The 27602-nt window shown below is 35.8% G+C and overlaps 2 protein-coding genes and 1 long non-coding RNA gene across 7 annotated transcripts in view; 2 read left to right on the top strand and 1 right to left on the bottom strand.

Annotated features, from left to right (window-relative positions):
* Window positions 1-8254, top strand: part of LOC129264107 (CCAAT/enhancer-binding protein zeta-like) — a 36177-nt gene extending 27923 nt beyond the window's left edge. For all 5 annotated transcript variants that reach the window (XM_064102942.1, XM_064102941.1, XM_064102945.1 and 2 more), the window contains exons 22-24: window positions 589-701; window positions 2213-2291; window positions 4302-8254. In XM_064102942.1, coding sequence (XP_063959012.1) covers window positions 589-701; window positions 2213-2291; window positions 4302-4444 — 335 coding nt within the window. In that variant the 3' untranslated portion in view covers window positions 4445-8254. The remainder of the gene's footprint in view (window positions 1-588; window positions 702-2212; window positions 2292-4301) is intronic.
* LOC135154811 (uncharacterized) lies at window positions 5904-13778 on the bottom strand. The gene is made up of 2 exons (XR_010294258.1): window positions 13647-13778; window positions 5904-11574 (listed from the first exon to the last, which is right to left on the bottom strand). It is a non-coding gene; the product is annotated as an uncharacterized LOC135154811 (long non-coding RNA).
* On the top strand, window positions 13729-21660 carry LOC129264301 (uncharacterized). The gene is made up of 2 exons (XM_054902152.2): window positions 13729-14261; window positions 16376-21660. The coding sequence occupies exons 1-2, from the start codon at window positions 13964-13966 to the stop codon at window positions 16534-16536; spliced, it is 459 nt and encodes a 152-aa protein (XP_054758127.2). The 5' UTR covers window positions 13729-13963; the 3' UTR covers window positions 16537-21660.
* The last annotated feature ends 5942 nt before the right edge of the window (window positions 21661-27602 follow it).

The following is a 27602-nucleotide window of genomic DNA, read 5'->3' as shown; positions in this document are numbered from 1 at the left end:
GATGATGAGTGATGATGATGATGATGATGAAGATGATGATGATGATAATGATGACGACGATGGTGATGGTGGTGGTGGTGATGATAATGATGATTTGGTGGAGTGGTGTTGGTGATGGCGATGATGATGAAGAGGATGTGGTGGTCGTGATGATGATGAGGAGGTGGATAGTGGTGGTGGGGATGATGATGATGGTTGTGGTGGTGATGATGATGATGATGATGATGATGGTGGTGATGTTGATAGTGATGATGTGTACAATAATGATTACGATTATAACAATGGTGATGGTGAAGGTACCTGATGGGGATGGTGAGTGATGCTGATGACGAGGATGATGCTGCATCTCTATATGTGCCAATTATTGTCGTATTGGAATAGAAGGTGCATTGTATTATTTACTACAGTATTATGTCTGTTCTGTAAACAATGAAGTGTAATGTTCCAAATCTAATTTGAACAGATGATTGAGTATTGAACTACATGATTTTATTCCTAACCCTCTTAGTAAGCTGATGTTTTTTTTCCTACTAAAAATGTTATTGCACAATTATTGATTTTATCTCTTTAATTTTTTTTTATTAACAGATGAGGAACCCACCCCTGTAACATCCAACAAGAGGAAACTAAAACAGAACATAAAGAAGAATGTCAAGAAACAAAGAAAAGGTGCACAAGAACTAGGTGATGTTACTGAACAGGTAAGTTAATTTCAAAATTCGAATTCAAATTTATTTCCACACTTAAAAATATACATATATACAAATCATTGACATTAAGAGATATATTACACGTGGAGGGGTCAAAGAAAGCACAACTGCTTGTATAAATTGGCCACAATGTAAGAATAAATCATATTAATACATGTAAAATGAACAATAACAATATAATCATAATCATAATAATGATAAAATTACATTTCTATAGCGCATAATACACAAAGTCTCTATGCGCTATCATAACATAATTACAAATAAGTCTAAGAGAGAGAAGGAGGGGGGGGTGAAAACAAATCATTACAATAAATGGAAAGCCGTGTTTAGAAGTGCTTTGTTTTGGAGACATGCACGTTTAAATTGATTTAGAGATTTTTGGCTAGAAGGTTGAAAGAATACACTCGGCTAAATCCATCGTGAATTTGTCAGGGTGAATTTTTGTTAGTTATTTGTCTATTCCCTGAAAATTGTATTGGATTTCAGCTCATGAGAATATATTGTATTTAGTATCGTATGTATTGTGTATTTTTTTGAAAGAATTTGTGCCAACTGTCAATAGTGTAGTCCAACCATTCTGTTACTATTGATAATCAGGTTTAGTGTACATTTGAGGTAATGCAGATAACTCTATGAAATTGATGTTCCCTTTACAAAAGAATTGGTAATGCAAGGAAAACTATGGTATCAGTGAAGAGTTCTATGCATCTATATAGTTATATCTATTATGAATATAATGTTTTTGCTAACACTTGTTTCTGTACTCCCTTTACTTTGTGTTGTAGACTTCCGGTATAATTGATGAAAATGTCAGAGTAAATATTATGACTTGTGAGATTGTTTTTGGTCAGAGCTCAAGGTTGACCAACAACTTTAAATAGCCGACACATTAAAAGTCAAGTCCACCGCAGAAAAATGTTGATTTGAATCAATAGAGTAAAATCAGACAAACATAATGCTGAAAATTTCATCAAAATGAGAGAATCGATGATGTCACTCACTCTCTATTTCTTTTGTCTTTTATTGTTTGAATTATACAATATTTCAATTTTTACAGATTTGACAATAAAGACCAACTCTACTGAAACATAAAATGTTAAACAATGGTAATTCCAATAATAAAAATTTGTTTCACAGAACAATGAGGAGAAAATTAGAATATTTCATATTTCATGTAATAAAATACAAAAGAAATAGTGAGTGAGTGATGTCATCAGTTCCCTCATTTGCATACTGACCAGGATGTGAATACGACTATTTTGTGAAATTAAGCGAAACTTTAAAATGTCATAACTTTCTTATTTTACATCCGATTTTGATGAAATTTTCTGTGTTGAGCTTGTTGGATTTTTCTCTTTTTATTCAAATCCACTTTTTATTGGGGTGGACTTGTCCTTTAAAAAAAGTCATAGCGGGAAAACCGAGACATCGGTAGACTTTTATGCATCTTATAACTATGTATGTTTGATACACAGTTCCTTCTTTGCTTTGTGTTATAGATTTCCAGCATGATTGATGAAAATGTTGGCTCAAAGTTTGATGTAGGACTCAATGCTCTTGCCAACAAAGACAAAGCAGGTTGGTATAGCTTATACATTATATATTTATTTTTGTGTTTTGTTGATTGATCTGTCAATTTTGCAGGTTTTCAGTGGTCTCTCAAAGGTCTCTGGGGAATGTGCACCCTGTAGACCTTGAGTGATCTTCTCAGAAAATGAGACCTAAAATAATATTTCTTGAGACCATCCAGGTCCCTGTGGAAAATGAGCAAAACACTTTCATGCTACGTGATGTATTGCTTTCAGATCGTCGGAATTGATCACGAGGGAATCAGAAAAGACATCACAGATTACGGAAGCTAACTGATAGATTTTTGGACATCTGTCACATTTTTTTTTTTTTGAGGGGACAGTATTTCAAAGGTCTTGTCCTCAACGGAACTTGAGTATTTGGAATTCAATGAAGTTGCTATAAAAAGTATGTTTGTGAAGAAAAAAATCCAAACAAATACCTTCACTTTCTAAATTTGAAAATCAGCAATTAAATGTCAAAGCTCTTGTAGAGAAATTTGTTAGATAATAGATCAATCTCCCGTCAACAAACAAATATTTGATATTCATAACAAATTTCTGTCAGTCGATCTAATTGTATTATTACTGAAGCCAGTATATTGAAATTGTACAATTTCAATTAGTATACAACCAGTTGGTCTACTTCTTGGTTAAACCTATTTGGTCTAATTACTGTTTGGTCTACACTTCACTTGGTGGAATACCCATTTAGTCTAACTTTCATTTAGTCTATTTCCCAATTGATCATTTGTCTTCTTGTTATTTCTAACTTCGTCAAATGGTAATTTGGTTCATAAACAGTTCATCTAACCATAAAGACCTAGTGGTGTTTGACAATTTGATACATAAACAGTTCATCTAACCATTAAGACCTAGTGGTGTTTGACAATTTGGTACATAAACAGTTCATCTAACCATTAAGACCTAGTGGTGTTTGACAATCTGGTACATAAACAGTTCATCTAACCATTAAGACCTAGTGGTGTTTGACAATTTGGTACATAAACAGTTCATCTAACCATTAAGACCTAGTGGTGTTTGACAATCTGGTACATAAACAGTTCATCTAACCATTAAGACCTAGTGGTGTTTGACAATCTGGTACATAAACAGTTCATCTAACCATAAAGACCTAGTGGTGTTTGACAATTTGATACATAAACAGTTCATCTAACCATAAAGACCTAGTGGTGTTTGACAATTTGATACATAAACAGTTCATCTAACCATTAAGACCTAGTGGTGTTTGACAATCTGGTACATAAACAGTTCATCTAACCATTAAGACCTAGTGGTGTTTGACAATTTGGTACATAAACAGTTCATCTAACCATTAAGACCTAGTGGTGTTTGACAATCTGGTACATAAACAGTTCATCTAACCATAAAGACCTAGTGGTGGGTTGATATTGGACTAAATGGATTAAGCCTAACTGGAATTTAGACAAAAAGTAAAATGGGCTAAATGGCAATTAGATTGGTACACAAACTGGTTGTAGAAGAACTAGTAATAGAACATGTAGGATTTTACCAAACAATGAATCCAGGATACACTGGATACAGTAGACATAGACCAGTCGGCAATTAACTATAATAATGGCCGATTTTTATATAGCGCTTTTCCCAGAATGGCTCAAAGCACGTTACAGCAAATTATTACCCCGGTCATTGGATTCATTTCAATCCCGCACGAAAAGTGCACAATTTCCACTCCCTGGGGAGCATTCCTTGCATTCATCGCAGCCTCATTATGGTGCTGGCAAATTCAAACATACAATATCTTTCGCATCCTGCCGGGTACCCATTTAGCACCTGGGTCGAGAGTGGCAAAGTGTGGATTCACGCCTTGCCAAAGGACGCTAGACAGCGGTGGGATTCGAACACATGACCCTCTGTTTACAAGGCGAGAGTCACAACCACTACACCACGGCTCTTCCACAATTGCAATAGTGAAAAGCTATATGAAACATCCTTGAAATATCTCTGATCTCTCTGAATTTTCTTTTTTTCTGTTCAGACCTGAAGCAGCTCCGATGGGAGATGGATCGTGACCGATGGGTGAGAGGAGTGGATGCCAGGAGCAAGGCGAGGGCAAAGAAACTTCAGAAAGGACCCAAGGCCAAGGGTTTCAGGGGGAGGGGCAGGAAACACAAGAGATGAATTCATTGAGAAGGGATTGAGGGCCGGCAAAGCCAGGACAAGGAAGCTTCAGGAAAAAACCTAAGGCTAAGGACTTCAGGGGGAGGGGTAGGAAACACAAGAGATGAATTCATTGAGAAGGAATTGAGGGCCAGCAAAGCCAGGACAAGGAAGCTTCAGAAAAGACCCAAGGCTAAGGACTTCAGGGGGAGGAAAAGACATGAATACATTGAAACTGGATTGAGGGACATGACTAGATGCTATAATGAAGAGCAAAGATGATTAAGATGAAGGAAAAGTGGTGCAGATTTTGAACAGGATAGGAATTCTCTCTAAGTAAAAGATGAGAGTTCAGGTTGAGCTCTGGGAAGGAAGATGAAAAGGCTCAGGAAAAAAAGAATTTGTGATTCTACTCTGGGCTGCAAGGGTCATTATTCAATTCGCCTGCAATAAATGACCACGAAATAATCCCTTCTTTTGTGTGCATTGTGTGACATAGTATAATAATGTAAACAATTTTTTCCATGTGTTTGTATAAAAAACTTTTATCTCTTTCCACTTACTTCTCACCTAAATCCTCGGAATCACACCCCAAATATTATTTTAAGTGACAGAGTGAATAAGCCTGAAATATGACAACTTTGATTGAAAAATATTATAATTATTTTAGTTACCAAGGCTCTGTAAGCCAAATAATTTCATTTTACACAGATATAATTGGGATTGAATTTATAATTTTGATTTCACATGAAAAATAGATAATTTGCCAAAATATGGAAACACTTCATTCAGAAACGCTATTTCACATGCATGAATTATTTTGTGATGTTAACAAAGAAGAAATGCTAACTGATCAAACATATCTTTTAAATTTTTCCTTTGTAACTAAATTTCTCTTACATAACCATTTGAAAAATGTGACTACATGTATATTTTCTTTTCAGACCAGAAACAATATTGGCAGTTCCCTATAAATATTTTTTGGGAAATATTTGTTTTAGAAAAAAATTTCTTGGAAATTGTATGCCTCAGCATGCATTTATAAGTTATGATTTGAGGGATGGGGGGGGGGGGGTAATGAGCTTCATGGTTGAACAGGTAACTTTGCATAAGTCGATTCTTTTGGGAACCACAGGAATCTATTTGACTTAGGAGAAATTTGATGGGGGGGATGTAACAATAATAATCTGGGCCCCATTGCATAAAAATTACTATTATGGTAACAATGCTCATCAGCCATTCAAAATCAAGGATTTCATGGAAGATACCATTGGATGACAGAGTTACCGTAATAGTAACTTTCATGCAATGGGGCCCCATTCTAAAAAGTCGCTTCAACTTAGGCAGAGTTACCTGTACTTTAATATCTTCAAATTTTCAGATTATAACATTGAAGATTTTCAAAAATCATGTAATCATTTACAGTGTATATATATATCAAACACAACAAATATAAATAAATACATTTGTTACAAAAACATCACAGTATGGAATGATATTTATTCATTTTCGTTGTACATGTCAATTAATTTCTAATACATCATAGTAATAATATTTTTTGTTCAGATGGAAGCTACGCATTATGCATATATTCATAACTTTGAGATTGGTTAAGTAGATAATAGAAATATGCTTACTATTGATTTTGTACTTATTGCTTTTCTTGGAAATTAATTTTCCTCGGATGGGGTGGATATCCAAAAGCCTTCCTCAACTAAAGATTGTCCTTCTTGTGGTCTATTAAAACTACATGTACTACATGTTTTGAAAAACAAGACATTGAAGAAAAAAGCTAATTCACGTAATTATCAATTTTTTGTTCTTAATACCGATATATAAAGGAATCATCACAAGTTGTACTTACTTTATTACCTGTTTCCACGTACCACATTCTTGTTTTTTAAATATATATAGGCCTACTAGTACACATTTACAACCTACATATTACAATTACTTTGTATGTAGAGTTATGTTCTTGTTGTGCGGTGTTACATGTACATAAACATTCATGAGTATCGAGTGGCAGTAGAATGAATAACTGCAAAGTTCAACCTAAATCTCTACCTTTTTTGGGGGCTAAGGTAAATTCTTATAACTTGATGTAAAACATCAAATAAGTTGTATAAAAACATATCAAAAATTGCTTAAATCTAACATTAGTTATCATGAATTGTCCAAATGTATATTTTACATATTAATGAGTCTTTATCCAAGACAGATTTAATCTCCCAACTATCATCAACCAATGTAACACTATTTGTTTGAGACAAAGTGCATGCAGTACATGATACAAAATCTTTTATTAACAACACATTCTCAGAAAAAGTCTGAAATGTCTATCAAAATATTTTTTGTTACACCTGTCACACGTACTTTGGGGTGGTATCTACAGTGGCAGTGAAATAATTTCAGTGCAAAGAAAAATAAGAAACAAAATAACTTCATTTTTAGGGTTTTTTCATGTGTATCTTAAAATCTGTTTATCAGTGATTGACTTTGCGAAATTTCAAGTACTACTCTCAGAGTATCTTTCTTTTTTATTCATGTGAGTTAACTTTATCTATTTCAGACCTAATGTTTCTCAAAACTTGATTATCCTTGTGCAAATATGCTACATATTTTCACTTCCTTTAATTTGTGATTGTATTAAATATTTGCCAAATGTAAATATATGCATGCAAGCATGCACAATTTGAACATGAAAATAAGGATTTTTGTTTCCTAGAATCTCTCAATCATGACTTTGGGTCAAATAATCAGCATAAATTCAGAAAGGCACTTGGGGGAAATTGAATGTCATGGTACATTTTTCAAGAGCAAATGTTAAAAGCCATTCCATTCCAACTCGTGACATTTATTCAAAATTCAAATTGCCAACTTACTTTAATACTTCAAAATAAATTCGGCAGAAGATTGAATAGTTTTGTTGTTTTGCTATAGTATATTATGTTTCATTCCTAGCATACCATTCACTTTTGGTGATGGATGATAAAATCATTCCAAATATGCATCCCAAATATTAACCATTGTACATTTATACTGTCCTGAAATATGTACATGTAGTGAAGGCAACTTTTTTTTTTAAAGATAAATGCCAGTAGTGCTAACAAGGTCAAAATGAGTTAGAACAGAATCCAATAAAAATACCACCTAAGTGTATGTATATGTATAAATAAAAAAATATATGATAAATGACACTGGAAAAAGATGTGTAATTGCTGAGAAATTAGCCAAAAAAAGTAAGCACGGATTTCCATCAAATGTCAGGTACTTTTCAAAGCAATATTAATACATTGTCCCACATATGCTTTTCTGAGTTAGTGATCATCAGAATTATCGGTTTTGAGCTAAGATTTCATGGAAGAAAAGTTTACATTAATGTATCAAATCTAGATCTACATGTATGATAATATGGTGACAATTCACTTTGATTTAAAATACTTTCTCGTGAAATCATTTTTTGTTGCAACTACTTTCTTTTACCTTTTAATAAATAAGTGTTAAATGATCTATTATCATAACTAATGTTGATTTTACATTCAAGGCTGACTTAATGTGCATGTCAATTGATTGCTTGAAAATCATGATAAATTATGGAAGAATTGTGACTTACACTCTATCATTCTCTAGGCAAACAATAATAAAATACTGTACAGGTATATGCTGCTTGCATGTATAAAAAGTACTAAAACTATACATGTACATACACTTGTTTTCAAATAATTGCGTCTTTCACATTGAACAGTTGTGCATATTTACCATTCATGAGTCACTGAAACTGATATCATTGCACAATCTCAATAAAATATGGATATAGTATAGTACATGAAACATCCCCTTATTAATGTACATATGTAATTTAAGCAGTTGTCTATCAGTTGAGCCCTCCGTAACACAGTATGCAATTGTAATTGTTTACATGTATGTTCAGTTCAAAGCATGATACTCGGCAATAACGAGCTTAGATGTAATTGCAGATATCATAACATTAAACCCCGGGGGGGCCACTTACATTGACGAGTGGATACCATGCGCGACCAAAAAAACACGTAAAAAGGATGTCTTTTTCACGATAGGGCACGTTACGTACGTAACGTGATAAGGGTGTCAAAAACACAAAAATAATGAAAAAAGGGTATCTATTTCGCGAGGAAAATTACGTGTTTATAGGGTCGAATTTGCGGGGATGATAAAACAAAATTAAAATGTTTTATAAAGGATGTCCTTTTTGCCCCCAACACTTCGTGTTTAGAGTCCGATTTGCGCGAGGTGTAGAAGTAGAAGGGGCGGGGCAGTGTAGCTCAGTCGGTTAGAGCGCCTGTTCCGGAAAAGATCGTAGATCTCAACGTGCGTGGGTTCGAGTCCCGCAGCATGCCGGAAGACGTCTAACAAAAAAAACTGATGCTAGCGTAGTGTGTTAACGTGCCTCACCGCTGTGTTCAGTGCGGGTTTGAATGCAGTTGGAAAACACTCCGTCCATCGGAAAGGACGCAAATGTTGGTCCCGTGTATAGGAGAGTCACAACCTATGCTCGTTAAAACCAATACACTATTCGTCAAAGAGTAGGGTGTTCACCCGGTGTATTGCACCTGCCGGTCCCCGGTACTACAATACTGCAAGAATCTTCAGGATTGAAGGAGGCAGTGTAGCTTGAAGAAGAAGAAGAAGTTGGGGTCGTACTAAACCAAATCCCGACCTTTCGTTTGAGGACGCGCACGCTTATTTAAGACGGTAGTTGATTTTGGAAGAGACTTTTTGGGCCCGTCATCATGGTCGTAAACTCTGTCCTGCAATGCAAATTGTGTGACATGAGATTATTTTTTTCGTTTCGCATCTGCGACGGAAACATTCAATATGCGTTTCGTGTGCAAAATTCTGGTTGCTACTATAGTAACAGCGATATATCCGATTGAGGACGACTTTCCAAAGCCACATTTGACTCCTCCTAGAGCTCGAGAGGCCGCCCGGGGGGCCCACTTCCATTGATTAGTGGATACCAGGAGCGAACACGCGTTAAAGGGGACAGAGTGGGCAGGTACGTTACTTATAGGCCTATGTAACGTAATAAGGGTGTCAAAACGATGTTTAAAATGCTGAAAAAAAGGGATATATATCCAATACTTCACAAGCCAAATACTTGTTAAGAGATGCATTTTCATAATCTGGAAAAGAATTGCTTCCCTTGTTTAGGGTATTTTTCGAAACCTCATGGTCGTGCCTGGTATCCACTCATCAATGGAAGTGGTTCCCCCGGAATTTGAATCTAATCCCCCATTTCTGGGGAAAGTAAAACATAATGCCCATTACATCGTGTGCGAGAGGCATATCGTTTGTGTAGAAGGAGTAAACAAAAGAAACAAAAGAAACAAAGAAACAAAAGAAACGAGTTCAAACGTATTGCATATGCTGTGCACATATCAACGCGTGCGAAATTTTCGGCTGGAGAGGTTGATCTGACCCATGAAATCAATTGCCAGTGATCCACCAATAATCCACATTAAATGTAATATCGATTCGATGGACTGTAATGATCTATATCTAAGCCTTCATTCAGTAAGTTTTTCCTCACTCAATAAGTTTGAAAAACCACTTTCTTATCCATGTCATAATCTATTTTAGGTCCTGCATTTCGAATATCTCCAGCCACCAGTCGTAATATACATGCATGTATGGTGGGTGTCGCGGAAAAGGATTTTGCACACGAAAAGCAGATCTGTAGGGCCTGTAACCCCCCTGTAACACAAAGCTTAGCATTGATTGTAGAGCAGTTTTCTACGTTTGATTCTATTGACTATAATGCACAATCAATCTTAAAAATCAAGTGTATGATTAAGCGTGAACTTTTGTGTTAGGGGACCCTAATATTAGCGTCCGTGAGGACTGCGAAAGGTCCCAAATAAGGTAAAGCCGACGACCGAAGGACCCGCGAAATAAAAACATTCCTGTACTTGTTTAGGGGTTCATTTCAGGGAATATTTGCCAAGAGGATCGTTTTGTTTCCAATACTTGTTAAGGGTAGGGTTTCACACGCCAATACTTGTTAAGGGGTGCATTTTCAGAATATGGAAATTACGTTTTTAGGGTGCTTTTCGAGACCCCATGGTCGCGCATGGTATCCACTCGTGAATGGAAGTGGCCCCCCCCCCCGGCATTAAACTTAGAGAAACAATGTTAGAATAAGAGATTTCTCAATATATATTCTCCAGTGAGAGATGAAATACAAATGTATTGTTCATTCAATAGTGTGTAGATCACGTAAAGTGATAATAATAATAGTCAGTTCTTGTATAGCGCATAACACATTATGAATAACGTCTCTATGCGCTTCCAAAGAACTTGGACATCATTACCCTGGCTGTAGCTCAAGCAGCTTTTACGCGCTCGGCATTTCAAGGAATAAATTCCTGCCAGTTACCCATTCACCTCACCTGGGTTGAGTGCAGCACAATATAACTGTGATAACATGCAAATGTTCTACATCAAAGTGAAAGAAAGACTAGACTAAATGTCTCCATTCACCCTTCTGATTCATGAAAAATACCATGTTCAGAGTTGAATTCTGCACCATTTTGCCACTCCTGGCATTACAATGATCCACAGGAAACGATATTTCACTTTGCACCATCTAGGTCAATAAATAGAAATTTCTTCACTCCTGGAGCACAATGTACATCAGCTGCACATTAGACGTCATGTCGTTTGCAAGTGGGGTATATCCTCGTCCGACAAATACTCTGTTCTCTCCGATTTGCTACCGAGATTAGTCAGCTTCATGCATAGGAAGACGGGTACCACCATGATGGTGGCGCTAAGTGGGTCACTCCTCGTGCACGCTATCAAGATACAGAAGACCTGCAGGTAGGGGATCCCGAAGACAAGCGCCCAGAACCAGAATGGAAGCGCGACCAGTCGCCTGGTGACGGACATGTACCATGTGAGTTGATGGGGGTTGAGGCGGAGGGTGTCGGAGTAGGTCTGGACGTGGTCTAGGGCCAGGGTATTGTACTGGTCACTGAGCTCAAAGATGAAGTACCATAGTAGACAGCTGAGACCTAGGAATAAGACTATGAACAACCAGCTCATCCTCTGTCGGAACTTCATCTTTCTTCATTTGTGTATTTATTGTATACACGATGTCAAAGGACAGAAATCTAAAATAAGGCAAGAACAAAAAAGAGAGAGATTACATGTAGCACATGTCCTTTTTTTCTCAAATTGAAAGGTTTTAGTCAAAGGAGTGAGCAAATAAAATGAGATAGCTATTCAATGTATGTAGTTGTAAAGGAACAAGATTCAGCTTTAGTAACTCCTCTTAGACAGTAGAGATGGTGTTATAATAATGTTTACCCTGTCATACTATCTAAACATTCACATTTGTCATGTTGTGGTACTGATTTTTCAACCATCAAACCCTACACCTACTTTCTGGTTCATGTCCTAAGACTCCCAGTGACGAGACCAACACTGGTCAGTTTTTTTTTAAGTGTGAATGGCCACAAGAATAATGCACGTCAACAATCTCTAGTTTAATTTACCTTCAATTAAATCACGAAGATAAAAAACAAAATAATGAGATGTAGTGCAATCCTCTGTCCCCTAAATAGCGATTTGGAATACAGGCGGATATTTGTCAAAAATCCCAGACAAAATGGTAAAAAATATATTGAATTTGAGGCATTTCACTAAAATCTAAAATTCAGTCTCGCTCACGTCTGCGATGTTTTGAAATTGGCAGCGAATTATTTATACGTGTGAGGAACTCGATGTTGGCTCTAAATCACCAATTTTGAGGCTAACCGGAGGATGGATATGGAGTGAAATTAGGATGAAAAGTAAGAAATTAAGCTTCTTATTCTTTTTAAGCTAGTTTCTGTGTAGGATTTTTACAATACATGTAAATATGCATTTTTTCCCACCTTTGCCACTCGGGAGTATCAGAGCGACTTTTGGACCTTGCTTTTTTGGGTAGGTGAGGCGTAGTGTAGCGGTAATGAAGTGGAGTGGAGCCTGCACGAACATCACTTGAGGTAGACCAAAAGCTTCGGTCTCTGTTATGTTGGTTGTTCCGCTAAACTCTGTTGGCTCCACTCACCAAATACAGAGACCGAAGTTCTAGCTCAATGGCTGTAAATACGAGCTTCTGAATTTTTGCGATGACGTCAGAAGCGAGAGTTTTGGATTTGTTTCTCGAACTTGCAGAGTGAGGGCGTACTTGATTTATCGAGAATCAAAATTTTCTTTGAGATAGAATGAGTCATTTGGGGATTTTTTCTAAAATTCATGTCAATCTGGAGATGCCAATTAATGTTGTAAGTTGAATTTATCTTAATATTTCCGTAGTATAATCTTTAGTTTGATGTTTAGTGCCAGTAGAGGTAAAAAATATGATCAGATATAATGTGCATTTTTGGTTCAAAACTTGGCACTATGACAATGAATACATGATTCGTTATGCGTGTTACAGTGTATGCGATAAAGCATTGACTTGTATGACTCTGAGTGATGAACGTCAACTCGTGTGATAACATTGGTACTCCTCTTGTCACTAATTCGTCACTCCAGAATTTATGTTAGAACATTTCCAAAATATGAGTTAGTCATCTTGTCACAACCGCCATAATGGCCATATTTTTATTAAGTTCGGATAAAACTGGAAAGTGAAGTTATGCGACAGCCAAAGTAAGTCACTGTTTTTCCCCCGGTTGGTGCATTTCAGTCCAAAACGGAATAATCATTTTGGTAGTTCTTTTTTATATATTTTTATGAAATTAAGACAAAAATCGATGAGCCCCGTCGGGGTGATTTGCATTATTAACCCCTTAATGGTGGCTGCACGATGGCGAGCCGTCTGCGTACGAGGAGAAATTAAAATATTTAAATGTTAAAAAACTCCTCGAAACAGACGGCTGCCAGCTGTCTACGGTATACACTTGAGGTAACCACTGTAGTACTAAAATTAAAAACTACTAATATAAGTTTCAAAACTATCTTCTTCTTCCAGTCTCGTATTATCGTACCTTGTGATTGTCAAGTGCTGAATGTAGGGTGCAAGTCAGTGACACTTACACAGATCTAAGCACATGGGACACTAACTAAAACTTGCTAACTTCATTTCTTGGAATCTTGGCTTTGATATTTACTAGAGAACTCCACAGCTTTTTTTCTTGTTAATCTAGTAGTTGATCTACTCAACTGTATATAGAAGATTTCTAGGAATATTTACCGAAACTGTACAGCGAATAACAAATGAGTGTATTTAAAAGAAGAAATTTTGTCCAAAAGACCAAAGGCAAAGCAAGAGTTCCACGACATCACTTCAGAGTTCAGTCATCAATCAATTATCAATTGTAAAAGTACCGGTATATGTGATTCATTATAGGAATTTCAACGACAATATAAACTAATTTTATACTTAAAATATAATTTAAAAACTATTTCATATTTTTGGGGTGAATAACGTTGGTTTAAAATGAAATAGTACTAGAATCCCTCAGCAAGTTTTAAAGCTTATGTGACGTGAATGCGCCTAGCCAATCAAACATGGCGGCGCCCATTGTCTCATGCGAATTGTCATTAAAATCCGGTGAAAGATCTACTTTTAAGTATGACGTGGATACAAATGACGGTAAATTTACACACCAGTCGCTTCGAGGGGCTATTGCTGCAATGCAGGGAGATCTAAATACATTTTTAACGGCTCAGGTGGAAAAGGAAAAGCAAGAGAATGCTCTAAAAAATGGTGGTGCGAAGCTCCAGCGGCAAAGCAAATGCGGATCTGCCGAAGGCTCCGGCGGAGGCGATGGAGAGCGAGAGGATCCCACTGGTGATCCAGCCGCTGGTAAGTCAAGTAGGAAGATAACAACAACAACAACAACATAGGAAGATAAACAAGCAGACAAGTAGATTAGATAAAGAAAGATGAGTACCCTAAAAGTAAGCCAAGAAAGAGAGAGATATGGCCCCAGATGACGAGAATCGAGATGTGTAAAAAGTTTGACTTTCACTTTGACCCTAGTTTAAAATAATATTATACCGTACTCTACTCTAGTATATTAAGTTATGGTAAACAAAAACAGTTAAATTGTGTTCATTTTTTGTTTTTATTTTTTAAAGGGGAATCCAGCCTTGGCCATAAAATGTTGTGTTGGGAAGGAGAAAAATAAATTAAACAGAATGGTGAAAGTTTGAAAGAAATCAGACAAGCAATAAGAAAGTTATAGCTGCTTTAAAATTGAGATCACTAATACTATGTAGATTTCAAATTGGCAACTGGGTAAGTAAATTATGATAAGGGGCAAGGACAACTTTCCCATAGGCCATGTACTTTATTATCAGGGATTTGTGGTGTTCTTCTAAGTACCCATTCCCCTGGGGCAGTAATCTAAATATAACCCAGGTAGTATATTGTTTTATGTCATCATAAAAGAAAAATATAATTTGAAATAAAACTTTTAGGAAAAATGACATTTTAGCCATAGTATGTATTGGAGTACATGGAAGAGTAGTCCTTGCCTTACATCACTATGACATCCCATATGCGGCCAATTTGAAGTCTCCATGGGTATAGTGATTACCAATATTTACAACTTATAAAAAATCATAACTTTCTTGTTGTTTGTCCAATATTGTTCAAACTTTCACCTATCAACTTGTCTGATTTTTCTTTTCCTTATAAAAACAAGTTTTTATTTGGGTTGGATTCCCCTTTAAGTAGGCAGCTGCAGATGGGCAAGTAGGTGATGGATGATATCTACACTGCACTGTTAAAGTATTAGTAATTTTCCAAAGAAAAATCATAAATTTACAGGATGTTTACCTTTTTAAGACAGACAACACAAGGATTTAACAAACCAAACGGTTTTAAGCAGTGATAACTAAAATTACAAGTTAAATGTAAAACAAAATTACAAGTTAAATGTAAAACAAAGTATAATTTAATAATCTTTGTAAAAATATGAATTAACTATCATGTTTTTACGTTGATTGCAGTGCATCTATGGTATTTGTAAATTAACAGAGATTTTCATGTTAAATGAATGGTTAAAATGTTTTGTTTTTTTTACACTTATCCAGTATTTTTGCATTTTTACAGCCCTTTGTAATTTAAAGGACAAGTCCACCCCAACAAAAACTTGATTTGAATAAAAAGAGAAAAAATTCAACAAGCATAACACTGAAAATTTCATCAAAATCGGATGTAAAATAAGAAAGTTATGACATTTTAAAGTTTCGCTTCGTTTCACAAAACAGTTATATGCACATCTCGGTAGGTATGCAAATGAGGGAACTGATGACATCACTCACTATTTCTTTTGTATTTTATTATATTAAATATGAAATATTTTGATTTTCTCGTCATTGTCATGTGAAATGAAGTTTCATTCCTCCCTGAACATGTGGAATTCCATTATTTTAACATTTTGTGCTTCAGGCAAGGAGGTCCTAATCATCAAATTCGTAAAAATTGAAATATTATATAATTACAACAATAAAAAACAAAAGAAATAGTGAGTGAGTGACATCATCGACTCTCTCATTTGGATGTAACTGGCTCGTTCATATAACTATTTTGTTAAATATAAGCGAAACTTTGAAATGTCATAACTTTCTTAATTTACATCCGATTTTGATGAAATTTTCAGCATTGTGCTTGTCTGATTTTTCTGAGGTGGACTTGACCTTTAACAGTTCATACTGTTGTGAATCCCAGCTGCCAGTAATAATTACTGGTACTGTTTTTTTTTACAGTCACTGTAAAAAAAAAAGAAATTATTACTGGCAGCTTGGACTAACTATTTTTAACAGTGTAAGAGTACTGGGAATCATTGTGCCTGTATTTCCAGTGTCTGTCTAGCCTGATTTTGAAGGTGTCTCCTGTGGGAGCTTAAACTACATACGTATAAATCATTTCCTCTCACTCTCTCTCTCTATCTATCTATCTCTACCTTTCAGGCAGTGATTCCGATGATGTTGATTTGGATGAAGATGAAGATGAAGACGAAGAGCAAGATGTCTCAAATGAAGCAGACAGTAATGACAACCAGGCTGGAAAAAGAGAAGCAAAGGACTGGGATTCAACTTCAAGCAAAAAGTCCAAGTTATCTGATAGCTGACATGAATTCATGTATGAACTGTGAGTTGAACAGCTAGTGATACCATGTTGAATCTAAATCTAGATTCAGCAACATGTATGGCATTCACATTTTGATATTGTTGTAAAAAATGTAAATACACTGTATCTTATGTTAAGACTTGTGTAATTGTTTTATCGGGATCAAATACAATTGTACATGGACATCTGACATGTACAGGATCTGTTTGAGAACATATACAATATATTTATAATGATTGCAAGAACCAGGTTAGACTTTGCAGCAGTGGGAAGCCATAATGTATCTGATAATTTCAAGTTGTTGTTTTGTTTTTTACCATTACTGTTCACCTGTGTAATGACATCTCAGTGTAAGATTCTTTTATATTTATTTTTTATTTGTAAAGCTCATTTTTATAATAGAATTATGAAGTACACATTTCCAAGAGTTGCGGGTACATATTACAATTTTTTTGACAGTCAACCTGAAGTTGAGTACATACCTTCCGTACCACTCAATTAGTCGAAAAAGTTGTAAAACAGGTACATACACATTTGCATAATTTGTAATGTTAATTGTAGGCCTATATTTTGGCAACTTTTGGATATATTGTCACTTTTTGCAATACCAAGTCATTCAGGTGATCTAACCACAATGGCTAAACCTATATGGGCATTTTCACCACAGATGGACACAGAGGCAAAAAAATCAAGTTGATATTCATGTCAAATGCTTTATGTTTTTTAATAAAACAAGACCTGAAGTTTCAGAGACAAAATTTTTTTCCGACTCTGGCAGCCATTTTTTATTTCAAAATGGCTGCCAAAGTATGGATACAAATTAGTGTTGAAAATAGTATATTGATACATATTTTGTTTTGACAGATTTTTAAAGAACAGGTTTGATCATGATGTTTTCGCCTGTGATTTAGCTTGCTATTATAACACTTTTTAAAATCCCACAGAAAGAAACACCAGTAATTCATTCATCTGATAAAAAAACATTGATGAAGTATGTGATATGGTATGTAATGTCAGTTACCGAAAACATGAACTTTTTTTTCTCATTTCCTGGAAAAGAGGATACATTATATGAAACTTGGTAGATTTCCTCTCTAGGTAACACCCCTCCCTTCTACACCAAAATTAAAGATTACCAATTAACAATGAAGCCATAGGGTACCATTAAATATATGTAATGTCAGTTACCAAGTGGAAAATGTAATGTCAGTTACCGAGATGTAATGTCAGTTACCATGATAAAACGTTGGTTACCAATATTGAAATGCAAATATGTGGTCAATTTTATGAAAAAATATTATATACTTGTTATTTAAGTCTTTCACTTTAAAAGTCACACCAGAAGGAGCTTGCTATTGACTTTTAAAAGGTATAGTTCACAAGGAATACTATATGAAATTATGAAGGAAGTTGCATTCCCATCGTGCAAAAAAAAAATTGCTATGAAATTGTTTTGTACATGCACTTACCAAGTACCTATGTTTGTATCAGACAATTTTTTGTTTGGTTTTCGGGGGGGGGGTAGGGGGTACTTTTCCCAACCTATTGCCCCTTATTCATTTTGCCTTTTTTGAGGGGAGGGGGAGGTTGGAGAAGGAAAAGGTTTAAAAAGTCAATATAAAACTGATGAATATATTATGGGTGTATAGTCAGAAAAATCCATGTGTACAGTCAATGCAATATTAAATTACTATAGGAAAACATGTAGCTGCTATGACCCCCCCCCCCCCCCCCCCGAGTAAGTAAAACATACATTTCTTATCTTTGGATAATTAAAAATGTGAAGTATTATGAAACTTTTATGATTTTAAAAAGCCTTACATATAAGTACCAAGAAAATTATGCCTTTGAAAATCATATAGCACTGGTAAATGTTAATGTGTATTGTCAGTTTCCGACAAGTAATGATAAAAATGTTCAAATCAAAGAAAGGAATTAAGAAAAAGAAATTTTTTTTTCATTGAAATGTTCCTAAAAACTCGGGTATACTTCCACAAGCTCACTTTCATGTGAAGCCCTGCACAGAACATACAATGCAATGATTCCACACATTTGACTTCCATGTGTTATCTCTATGGCAAATTAAGTGTAATGTCAGTTACCGTAATGTCAGTTACCAGCATGGTTGTGGAAAAATGATCATAGTCCCCAAAAGACAAAAACGAATTGTTTAATATTTTGACACATCTTAACCTAGTAACGGAGGTATATTTACATATTCAAATTATTACTCTATCTACTCAGGGACATGAGATATTTCAATTTTAATGAACACCCTGAAATTGCCTGTCCTTTTGCGTAATGTCAGTTACCGACACATTTTTGCTTGCTGATGCGTAAGAAAATGTGGTTACATAGGAAAACTTAGTATCAGAGTATACAGCAAGGTTCACTTCATTAACTCTATCAAAAGCAAACTCCCATCATTTGTTGTTTTAGAGATACACACAATGAAAGGTGCGAAAACATTGTGCCGTGTAATGTCAGTTACCGTGAAAATGCCCATATGGTCTTTAAAGTTTACCAATATTTCTATTTGCTGTCTTGTCCAACTAAATTGGTTCGTGCAATTTGTCATTCTAACGATCAAATCTGCTTTTTCATGTACTCTGTATTCAATGACAATTTGGTACATGTATATACTAGGCTTACCATGTCTTCTCATCAGAAAGAGAGAGTGATGTGAGACCAAGCAGGGAATTATAGATGAAATGAAAATAGGCATAGCCTATGAGATAAAATGACAAAGTGCAAGTTTGACACGAATTGGTTGTAGAGGACATTGACATAGACCAAAACCAGGGAAAATAAGACAGACAAAGTTACCGATTTCCCAATGGTTTGGTATTCAAATTTATGAATGCCTTTTTTAAAATCTACCCTAACTTATACTAATTATCATTATAAATTATCGGAACACAGTAAGGGCTTTTTGAAGACTAAACATGGGTTGTCACTTATAATACCTGTTCAGAATGTATTATTTCTGATTGATATTTCATTAGAGGATAACCTTTTGTTTTCATTTGTGTAAGATTGACAGGGTAAACAATCATATAATTATTAGAAAATGTTGCAAATTGAATTTACGAGAATGTACAAAATACTGTTCATCAAAAGCAAGAATTTGATGAAAATCATGTAATAAATCTTAGTATGAGTTCATGTACTGTACATGCATGGGCGGAAATCCCAGGGGGGACAGGGGGGACGTGTCCCCCCTACTCAAAATAGTAGGGGGGACACAATATCAAATGTCCCTCCTACTATTTTTTGTCTTTTATGATGGTAAGAAATACATCATTCTAAATCGAAATAAAACATGTATTTTGGGACGAGATGACCGTACTTTTGGGATGATAACCTTTTTTTTTGCTTGTCAAATTTTCCCGCCCCATGTCCCCAAAGGCGGATCCAGGGGGAGGGCCCCCCCCCCCCCCTATTGGCGGAGCAAAAAAAGAAAAAAAGGAAAAGAAAGAAGGAAAATGAAAAAAGGAGGGAAAAGAGAGGAGAAAAAGAAGAGAAGGACGACGAGTGCATAAAATAAGATGAGGGGAAGACTTGGAAAATAAAAAGAATCTTTCGTGCCACTATATTAAATTTTCGCTCGCGCTTCGCGCTCGCATTGCTTGTTAGGTGATTTACATATTTCACCTCGGAAATGGAACTTTCATTATTTTGTGTGATTTACAAATTGGTTTTTAAAAAGTGCTCTGTAAAAATGTCAGTTTTATGGGCTGAATAATTTTATCAACATCTGCTCTCGCAAATTTTGATTTATCAGGTACCTATTATTTTCGTGTATTCCATAAAGTTTTCAAAATATCCCTTTTCAAGTCTGATTGTCAAGACGTATCAGCTAGCGCTGCACGCTGGCATTTTGATTGGCGAGTTATGTATGTTTCAATATTGATTATACAACAAACTACTTGAAATCCCCTTTTCATGACAGGTTATCAAAAATTTTAGCTCGCGATTTGCGCTCGCATTAATGGTTAAAAATATATTAACTGATGTATCCTATTCATAATTACAAAAGTGAAATGTCGAGTTTTTATGCCATAATATCATCAGATTTCGCGCCCTCATTAGGCATTAATAAATATGATATTGATTTAATAATTAATTGTCCCTTTTAAATCTCGAAATTTTCCGCTCGCGCTTCGCGTTCGCATCAGTTGTCTACTTATATACATACTCTGCTTGAGAGTCAGTTACAAAAAGTGCTTAGAATTTCCATTCTTTAGGTGAAAATGTAAAAAAAAAATCAGCTCGCGCTTTGCGCTCGCATTATTTGATCATGTTAAATGCTAACTGCATGCAGTCTTTAACAGGTATTTTTCCATCAGTTCATTTCTGCTCGCGCTTTGCGTTCGTAGTAATTATTAAGTTGCATACACATTTTTTCAGGATAACAAACATTGCCCAGAATGTTCAAATTTTAGGAAAAAATACATAAAATTTCCAAAAAATTAGCTCGCGCTTGTATCTTATATCGATATTATATATGAATTTATAAGAATAAAGCTAAGAAGTGACTAATGAGGACTACCCCTTCAAAGAAACAAACACAAATCATCTTCGAGCTGCCGATCGGGGAAAATATGGCTGAAACAAATTTCCGCCCCCCCCCCCCCCTATTGGCGAAGGCTGGATCCGCCCCTGTGTCCCCCTACCTTTTGGGAGAGATTTCCGCCCCTGTGTACATGTCTACTACTTTTTTTTTTCGTAGAGCTATCTTTATACTTATGTTTAATTAAGTTTTTGAAATGTCATCATTATTATTATTTATTTGGCCATAAAAAACATACAAAAATTGTACAATGTAATTACATTAATACAATTTGAAATTGAATAATTAAATATAGATAAGGTAGAAATGAAAGAGAAGAAGAAAACGGTTTTTCCATGGGCCAGGGCTCGTAAAAGTAAAATTCAGTACTATTGCCAAGAGGCATGCGAGCCCTCATGGAAAAACCGTTGAGAGAATATTGCACATTCAATATATAAAATTGCACATTATTAAAATTCAAATAAAACACATTGACAAACATTATTTAAAAAAGTATGTATGTAACGCCAGGCAAGATACAGTAAAATAAATAAAGACGGGTATTAGGAAGAATTTGAATACCCATGCCGGACTGATATGTGTGTAATGCTTAACATAACATAGCACAAAGATAACTTAGATTTGTGTGAGGTACTAGAGCCTGAAAAGCAACAATGAAATGAAATAAGGAGGAATGCCCTAGACAACAGCAAGAGCATGCCTCCACATTCCTATTAATGACATGTGTACTCGCCAGGCTCCAGCACCTAATACATAACAATCATTGAGACAACAAATAGTAAAATTACAGGAAACTCGCCTCCTTTGATGAAGAAAAAGAAGAGAAATTAAGAACTGCATAGTAATAATAATTACAAAAATATAGAAATGATATAGAAATGATATTGAGATTTTTATGTGCCCCCAACAGTTTTGCTAAAAAGGAATAAAAAAATAAACTGTACCAAATGGATATAACAAATCATACAGCCTGTACTACTTGAGCATTATTCTGAAATATTAATTGAATTTTTTTTTTTAAATTATATACTAAATCCTTACTGACAGATAATTGAATCAAATCACAGTAAAGGAAACACAATTGTTGGATGCACATCATAGAATGAAAATGCAAAGTACATGTAATTATTTAGGTAGTATGGCAAGCATATCAAATTACAGGAAAAGTGTAATGGCAAAAGTTAATTTAGTATAACTGTTCTGGAGGTAATAAAGTTCCAACTAAATAGAGGAGAAAAGAGGGGGAAGAGATATATGCACTATGCAGCAGACAAAAATAATTCTTAAAGAAATGTCATTGTTGGAATCATAGCACAAATAATGAGGTGGTGAAAAGAAAGCAAATAAAAAAAATGGAAAGAAAATTGAGTTATTTATGAGTTGGACAAGAGTGCTCCCTTTAAAGAAGAAAGAAATGAAGAGAGGGAAGTTGAAACAGCATTATCTCTTACACTTAGAGGAAGAGTGTCCCAAAGTCTTGGAAGGCGCCTAGAGGGTGAATAGAAAAAGACTGAGTTCTGGAGGGCAGATGACGGAAAGAAAGTGTTTCAGGATGGCGGGGGTTGATATAAATATTTGCACTGAGCTGTTCACAGTTACAAATTCCACGAAGACACTTAATTGCAAAGGAACATGGGAGATAATCTCGTCGGGAGGCAAGTGAAGACCAGTCGAGAAGTTTGAGCCTATATCTTCGTAAGACATCTCACCACGACGCTGTTTTAGGGCAAGTCTAATGGCTGTCCTCTGAACACGCTCAAGCTTATCCACCTGTTTTGAGGTTGTGGGATGCCATGCAAGCACACCATACTCTAAGATCGGTAATACTATTGACTTGTATAAGCAGAATATAGAGGATGCAGAAGCAGGAAGCACCACGTGCCACCAGTCTTATGAATCTCAATAGACGATTAGCACGTGATACAACAGAGTCAATGTGGGTTTTCCAGGAGAGATCGGAAGAGAGGACCAGTCCCAGGTATCTAATGGAAGAATCAGAACTTAGAGCAGTATTGTTTAAGTAATAGGTAGGTGGGTTAACTTGTCTACTTCTTGTGATATGCATCACCTTTGTCTTTGAGGTATTAAAAGTCATTCCATTTATTGCACACCAAGAATTCAAAGCAACAAGATCTGATTGAAGTTGATGTTCATCTGCAGATGAATAGATGTTCCTAAAAATAAGAACATCATCTGCAAACAGAACACAAGGAGATAGAGCATAATGGGAGATATCATTGACAAACAAGTTAAAAAGTGTGGGGCCCAGGACACTCCCTTGGGGAACGCCGCTTGGGACATCAATCCAGTCCGATGAAGAGCCTAAAAACAAAACTTGCTGAGATCTGTTGGAGAGAAAGGAGTGAATCCAGTTCCATAAACTACCTTGAATGTTAAATGATTTGGCAAGTTTATACAAAAGCTGTGTGTGTGGCATTCTGTCGAATGCCTTCGACATATCTAAGAAGACTGCATCAATCCTGGGTGCACGGGTTTTGTCCAAGGTACAACTCCACTGGTGATAAACATTTGTCAATTGTGTTACACAGCTTTTACCAGAGACAAAACCATGCTGCCCAGGGTTGAGAAGTCCATTTGCATAAATATGTTCCTGGATGTTCTTAACGATGAAACCCTCAAGGAGCTTACAAAGAACTGAGGTTAGAGCAACAGGACGATAGTTCGTGACAAGTGATTTGTCCCCACCCTTGAAAACGGGTGTAATATGTGCCCGTTTCCAGGACAATGGAACTTTGCCACAACCTAAGGATGTATTGAAAAGAATAGAAATAGGAAGTGAAATTTCTTCTGCAACTTCAAGAAGTATACTGGGAAGAATGCCGTCAGGTCCAGGAGACTTATTTCTCTGCAGACGAAGAAGAGCCAAGTGAACATGTGAAGAAGATACAGAGAAATGTGAAAGAACGGGAATGTGCAAATTACAAGTAGGGGTATCATCAGGTAGAGTACATTGCTGACTGAATACAGAACTAAAATAAGAACTGAAAGCATTTGCAATATCTCCAAGATTTGAAATATCTACATCATTAAACCTAAACTTAGGAGGAGGAGGCGAGTTTTTGCGAGTTCTTATAAAAGCCCAAAACATATACGTCTATTGTCATCACGTACATGCAAACAATGTATTAACATATGTCCAATACGCTTTTCTACAGTCCTTCTTCACATTATTTCTGACAGCTTTATATGGACCTAGTTCATGAGACTTGGACATAAGGTTAATCAAGTATTACTGAACATCCTGCCTGAGTTTTGAGTCACATGACCAAGGTCAAAGGTAATATAGGGTCAATGAACTTTGGCCAAATTGAGGGAATCTGTTGAATTACCATCATAACTTTGAAAGTTTATTGGTCTAGTTCAAAAACTTTGACATAAGAGTAATCAAGTATCACTGAACATCCTGTGCGAATTTCAGGTCACATGACCAAGGTCAAAGGTCAATGAACTTTGGCCATGTTGGGGTATCTGTTGAATGACCATCATAACTTTGAAAGTTTTTGGATCTGATTCATGAAACCTGGACATGAGAGTAATCAAGTATCACTGAACATCCTGTGCAAGTTTCAGGTCACATGGCCAAGGTCAAAGGTCATTTAAGGTCACTGAACTTTGGCCAAGTTGGGGGTATTTGTTGAATTACCATCATAACTTTGAAAGTTTATTGGTCTAGTTCAAAAACTTTGACATAAGAGTAATCAAGTATCACTGAACATCCTGTGCGAATTTCAGGTCACATGACCAAGGTAAAAGGTCAATGAACTTTGGCCCTGTTGGGGTATCTGTTGAATGACCATCATAACTTTGAAAGTGTTTGGATCTGATTCATGAAACCTGGACATGAGAGTAATCAAGTATCACTGAACATCCTGTGCGAGTTTCAGGTCACATGGCCAAGGTCAAAGGTCATTTAAGGTCACTGAACTTTGGCCATGTTGGGGTATTTGTTGAATTACTATCATAACTCTGTAAGTGTATTGGACTATATATTCTCGTCAACAACCCTAAGACTCTTTTTATTCTGCTATAATAATATGTATCACAATATAAAATGTAAAAAAATAATTTCATGATTGTAACACGTTTTGTCCTCTGAAACTATTGTATATGGAAGTCAATTTGACTTTGATGTTAGTATTTAATTGCCCATGGTTGGTACGTGGTAAACTTCATTTTCTTGAATTCTTTTCTTACACTGTTTTCAGACTTTTGAAGGAAAAACAAAACAAATATTAGTCGCATCCCAAGTGTGGGCGATGATATTTTGATAGGTGGCAAGACAGCCTACAAGATAGGTCGTATTTTTCCTTCAATTGAATTTCAGGAGTATTTTGTGCGTTATACGGTCTCTCATGTTTGTACTCTTCTTCTGTCTCTCTTCAAATTTCTTCCTCTTTCTTTTCTTCTCTGTTCACAATTGTTTTCACTCCTTGAAAAATCGTAGGGGCAGCCGCCCCCCCCCCCCCCCCCCCCCGTAGCGCCACTCATGTCGCGGGTTATTGACAGACGGACGCTCATAAATCGAAGAAAAAACATCCCTCCATTACTCGACTTTGGCTCAGGAACGACGTTTTATTCCACATCAACTCACTTTTAACCGAAATGGGAATTACGATATTGAGTCACGATGGTGATAAACAACGGCTGAAAGAATAGTCGGGATAGCAAAAATACATCATCTATCATGCCGGACAACACGATTTTACATGTTCTACAATCTACACTACAATAGCCTGTGAGAAAATGACCAGCTGCTTCAACAACTTCTTCTTGTTGCCATAGCATTTGTTTAATCAAGGGATTGTATTCTAATCATAAGAGTATGGTTGATATTTACTCGAAACTGATATGGTATAGAGTATTCAGGGTATACTCTATGTGGCATCAAGGTGCATGTGGCTTGTCAATCGAGAACGCACCTAATTTCTATTGAGACTGTACAGTTGACTAAATTATATCTTGATTATTTTATTAGTGTTTTGCTATAACTATTTGCTTACATTTGTTTCTTTAAAAAGATATTTATAAGAAGTTTAGTGTGTTGCGGATTAAATTAAGTGATGGGGAATATTGGAAAGAAATATTTTGTTTTCTAATCATTTTCTCCATTTTCCGGGGATTATGACAACTGTCATGGTAACAGGTCACAGCAAAAGTTAATTGCGATCAAGGTTTCCATGTTAGTTAAAAAAATGGCAAAGTTACCTTAGCTGTACATAAGTCTTCATGAAACCGTCTCCGAGTCAAGCATATATCGGGACTTAAATTAAATACATATTCAGGTATTCACCGATATTATATCACCTTTTTTTATAGGGCCTACTCGCCAAGACACCTTTCACATGCGTTTGCAGTGAAAAGGAGACCGATAGAGAAAAGGGGACGAAATTAGATAAAGAGTAGAGAGAGGGGGATATATATATATAATAATAAACCCCTCAAAAAAAGTTTGGAAATCTGACTTTGATCGATAATCCCTCCTTGGTCTTAGTGAATATTAATGCGTGATTGATACCAATGATTAGATCATTTAATTCTCTTTAAAATGATACCCTACATGATATGATTATGGTTCACATGGAGGTGCAGTGCCTTAAAATGTGGGGCAAGGTCAAAATTCAAAAGTTGCAAAATGACACAATATTGAAAGTCACTGTTCTTTTTTTTCCGTGGTGATAAGAAGTGAGTTTCTCAGCGGTTTCTTTTGTTTTCACACCTTAACATCAACATTAACATGGAGATCTGTGAGATAACATGGTTTGAGTCGTGGTTTGAAATACCCATGCATGTTTGGTTTTTTGTTATGTGTTTGCTTGTGCAGAGGTGTGTTTGATTCCATGTTAATGTCGATGTCAAGGTGCATGAAAACAAAAGAAACTGCTGAGAAACTCGCTCATCACCACGGAAAAAAAGAACAGTGACTTTCAATATTTTGTCATTTTGCAAATTTTGAATTTTGACCTTGCCCCACATTTCAAGGCACTGCACCTTCATGTGAACCCTAATCATATTACGTAGGGTATCATTTTAAAGAGAATTAAATGATCTTTTGAATTATATAAAATATACATTGTGTAAAATTGGGAGTTGGGAGAAATTAATGGCCAAACTCAGATTTCCAAACCATTTTGAGGAGTTTAGTATGGGAGAGAGAGGGGGAGGTCGTCTGTATACAGAGAGATTTGGGCAGGGAATTTTGTTAGAGGGGACGTTCACCCTGAAGAAAAGTCTCTTGTAAAAATATCTTTTTTTAATTATGATATTGATGAAGGTTTTAGGAAAATCCATCAAAGATTAAGAAAGTTTTTAGAACTTAAAGCTTTTAATTTGTGACGTCATAAACGAGCAGCTGCCCCATATCTTATGTAATATAAAATGCATATATTTCATTATTTTAATGGTTCATGGTGACTATTTCTTCAGGAGTGGGTGTGAGAAATTATTGTCGATATACTGAAGGTACAATAAAAAAT

The sequence above is a fragment of the Lytechinus pictus genome, chromosome 7 (assembly GCF_037042905.1).
Source record: "Lytechinus pictus isolate F3 Inbred chromosome 7, Lp3.0, whole genome shotgun sequence".
Classification (NCBI taxonomy): Eukaryota; Metazoa; Echinodermata; class Echinoidea; order Temnopleuroida; family Toxopneustidae; genus Lytechinus; species Lytechinus pictus.
This window is presented reverse-complemented; position numbering and strand designations above follow the sequence as displayed.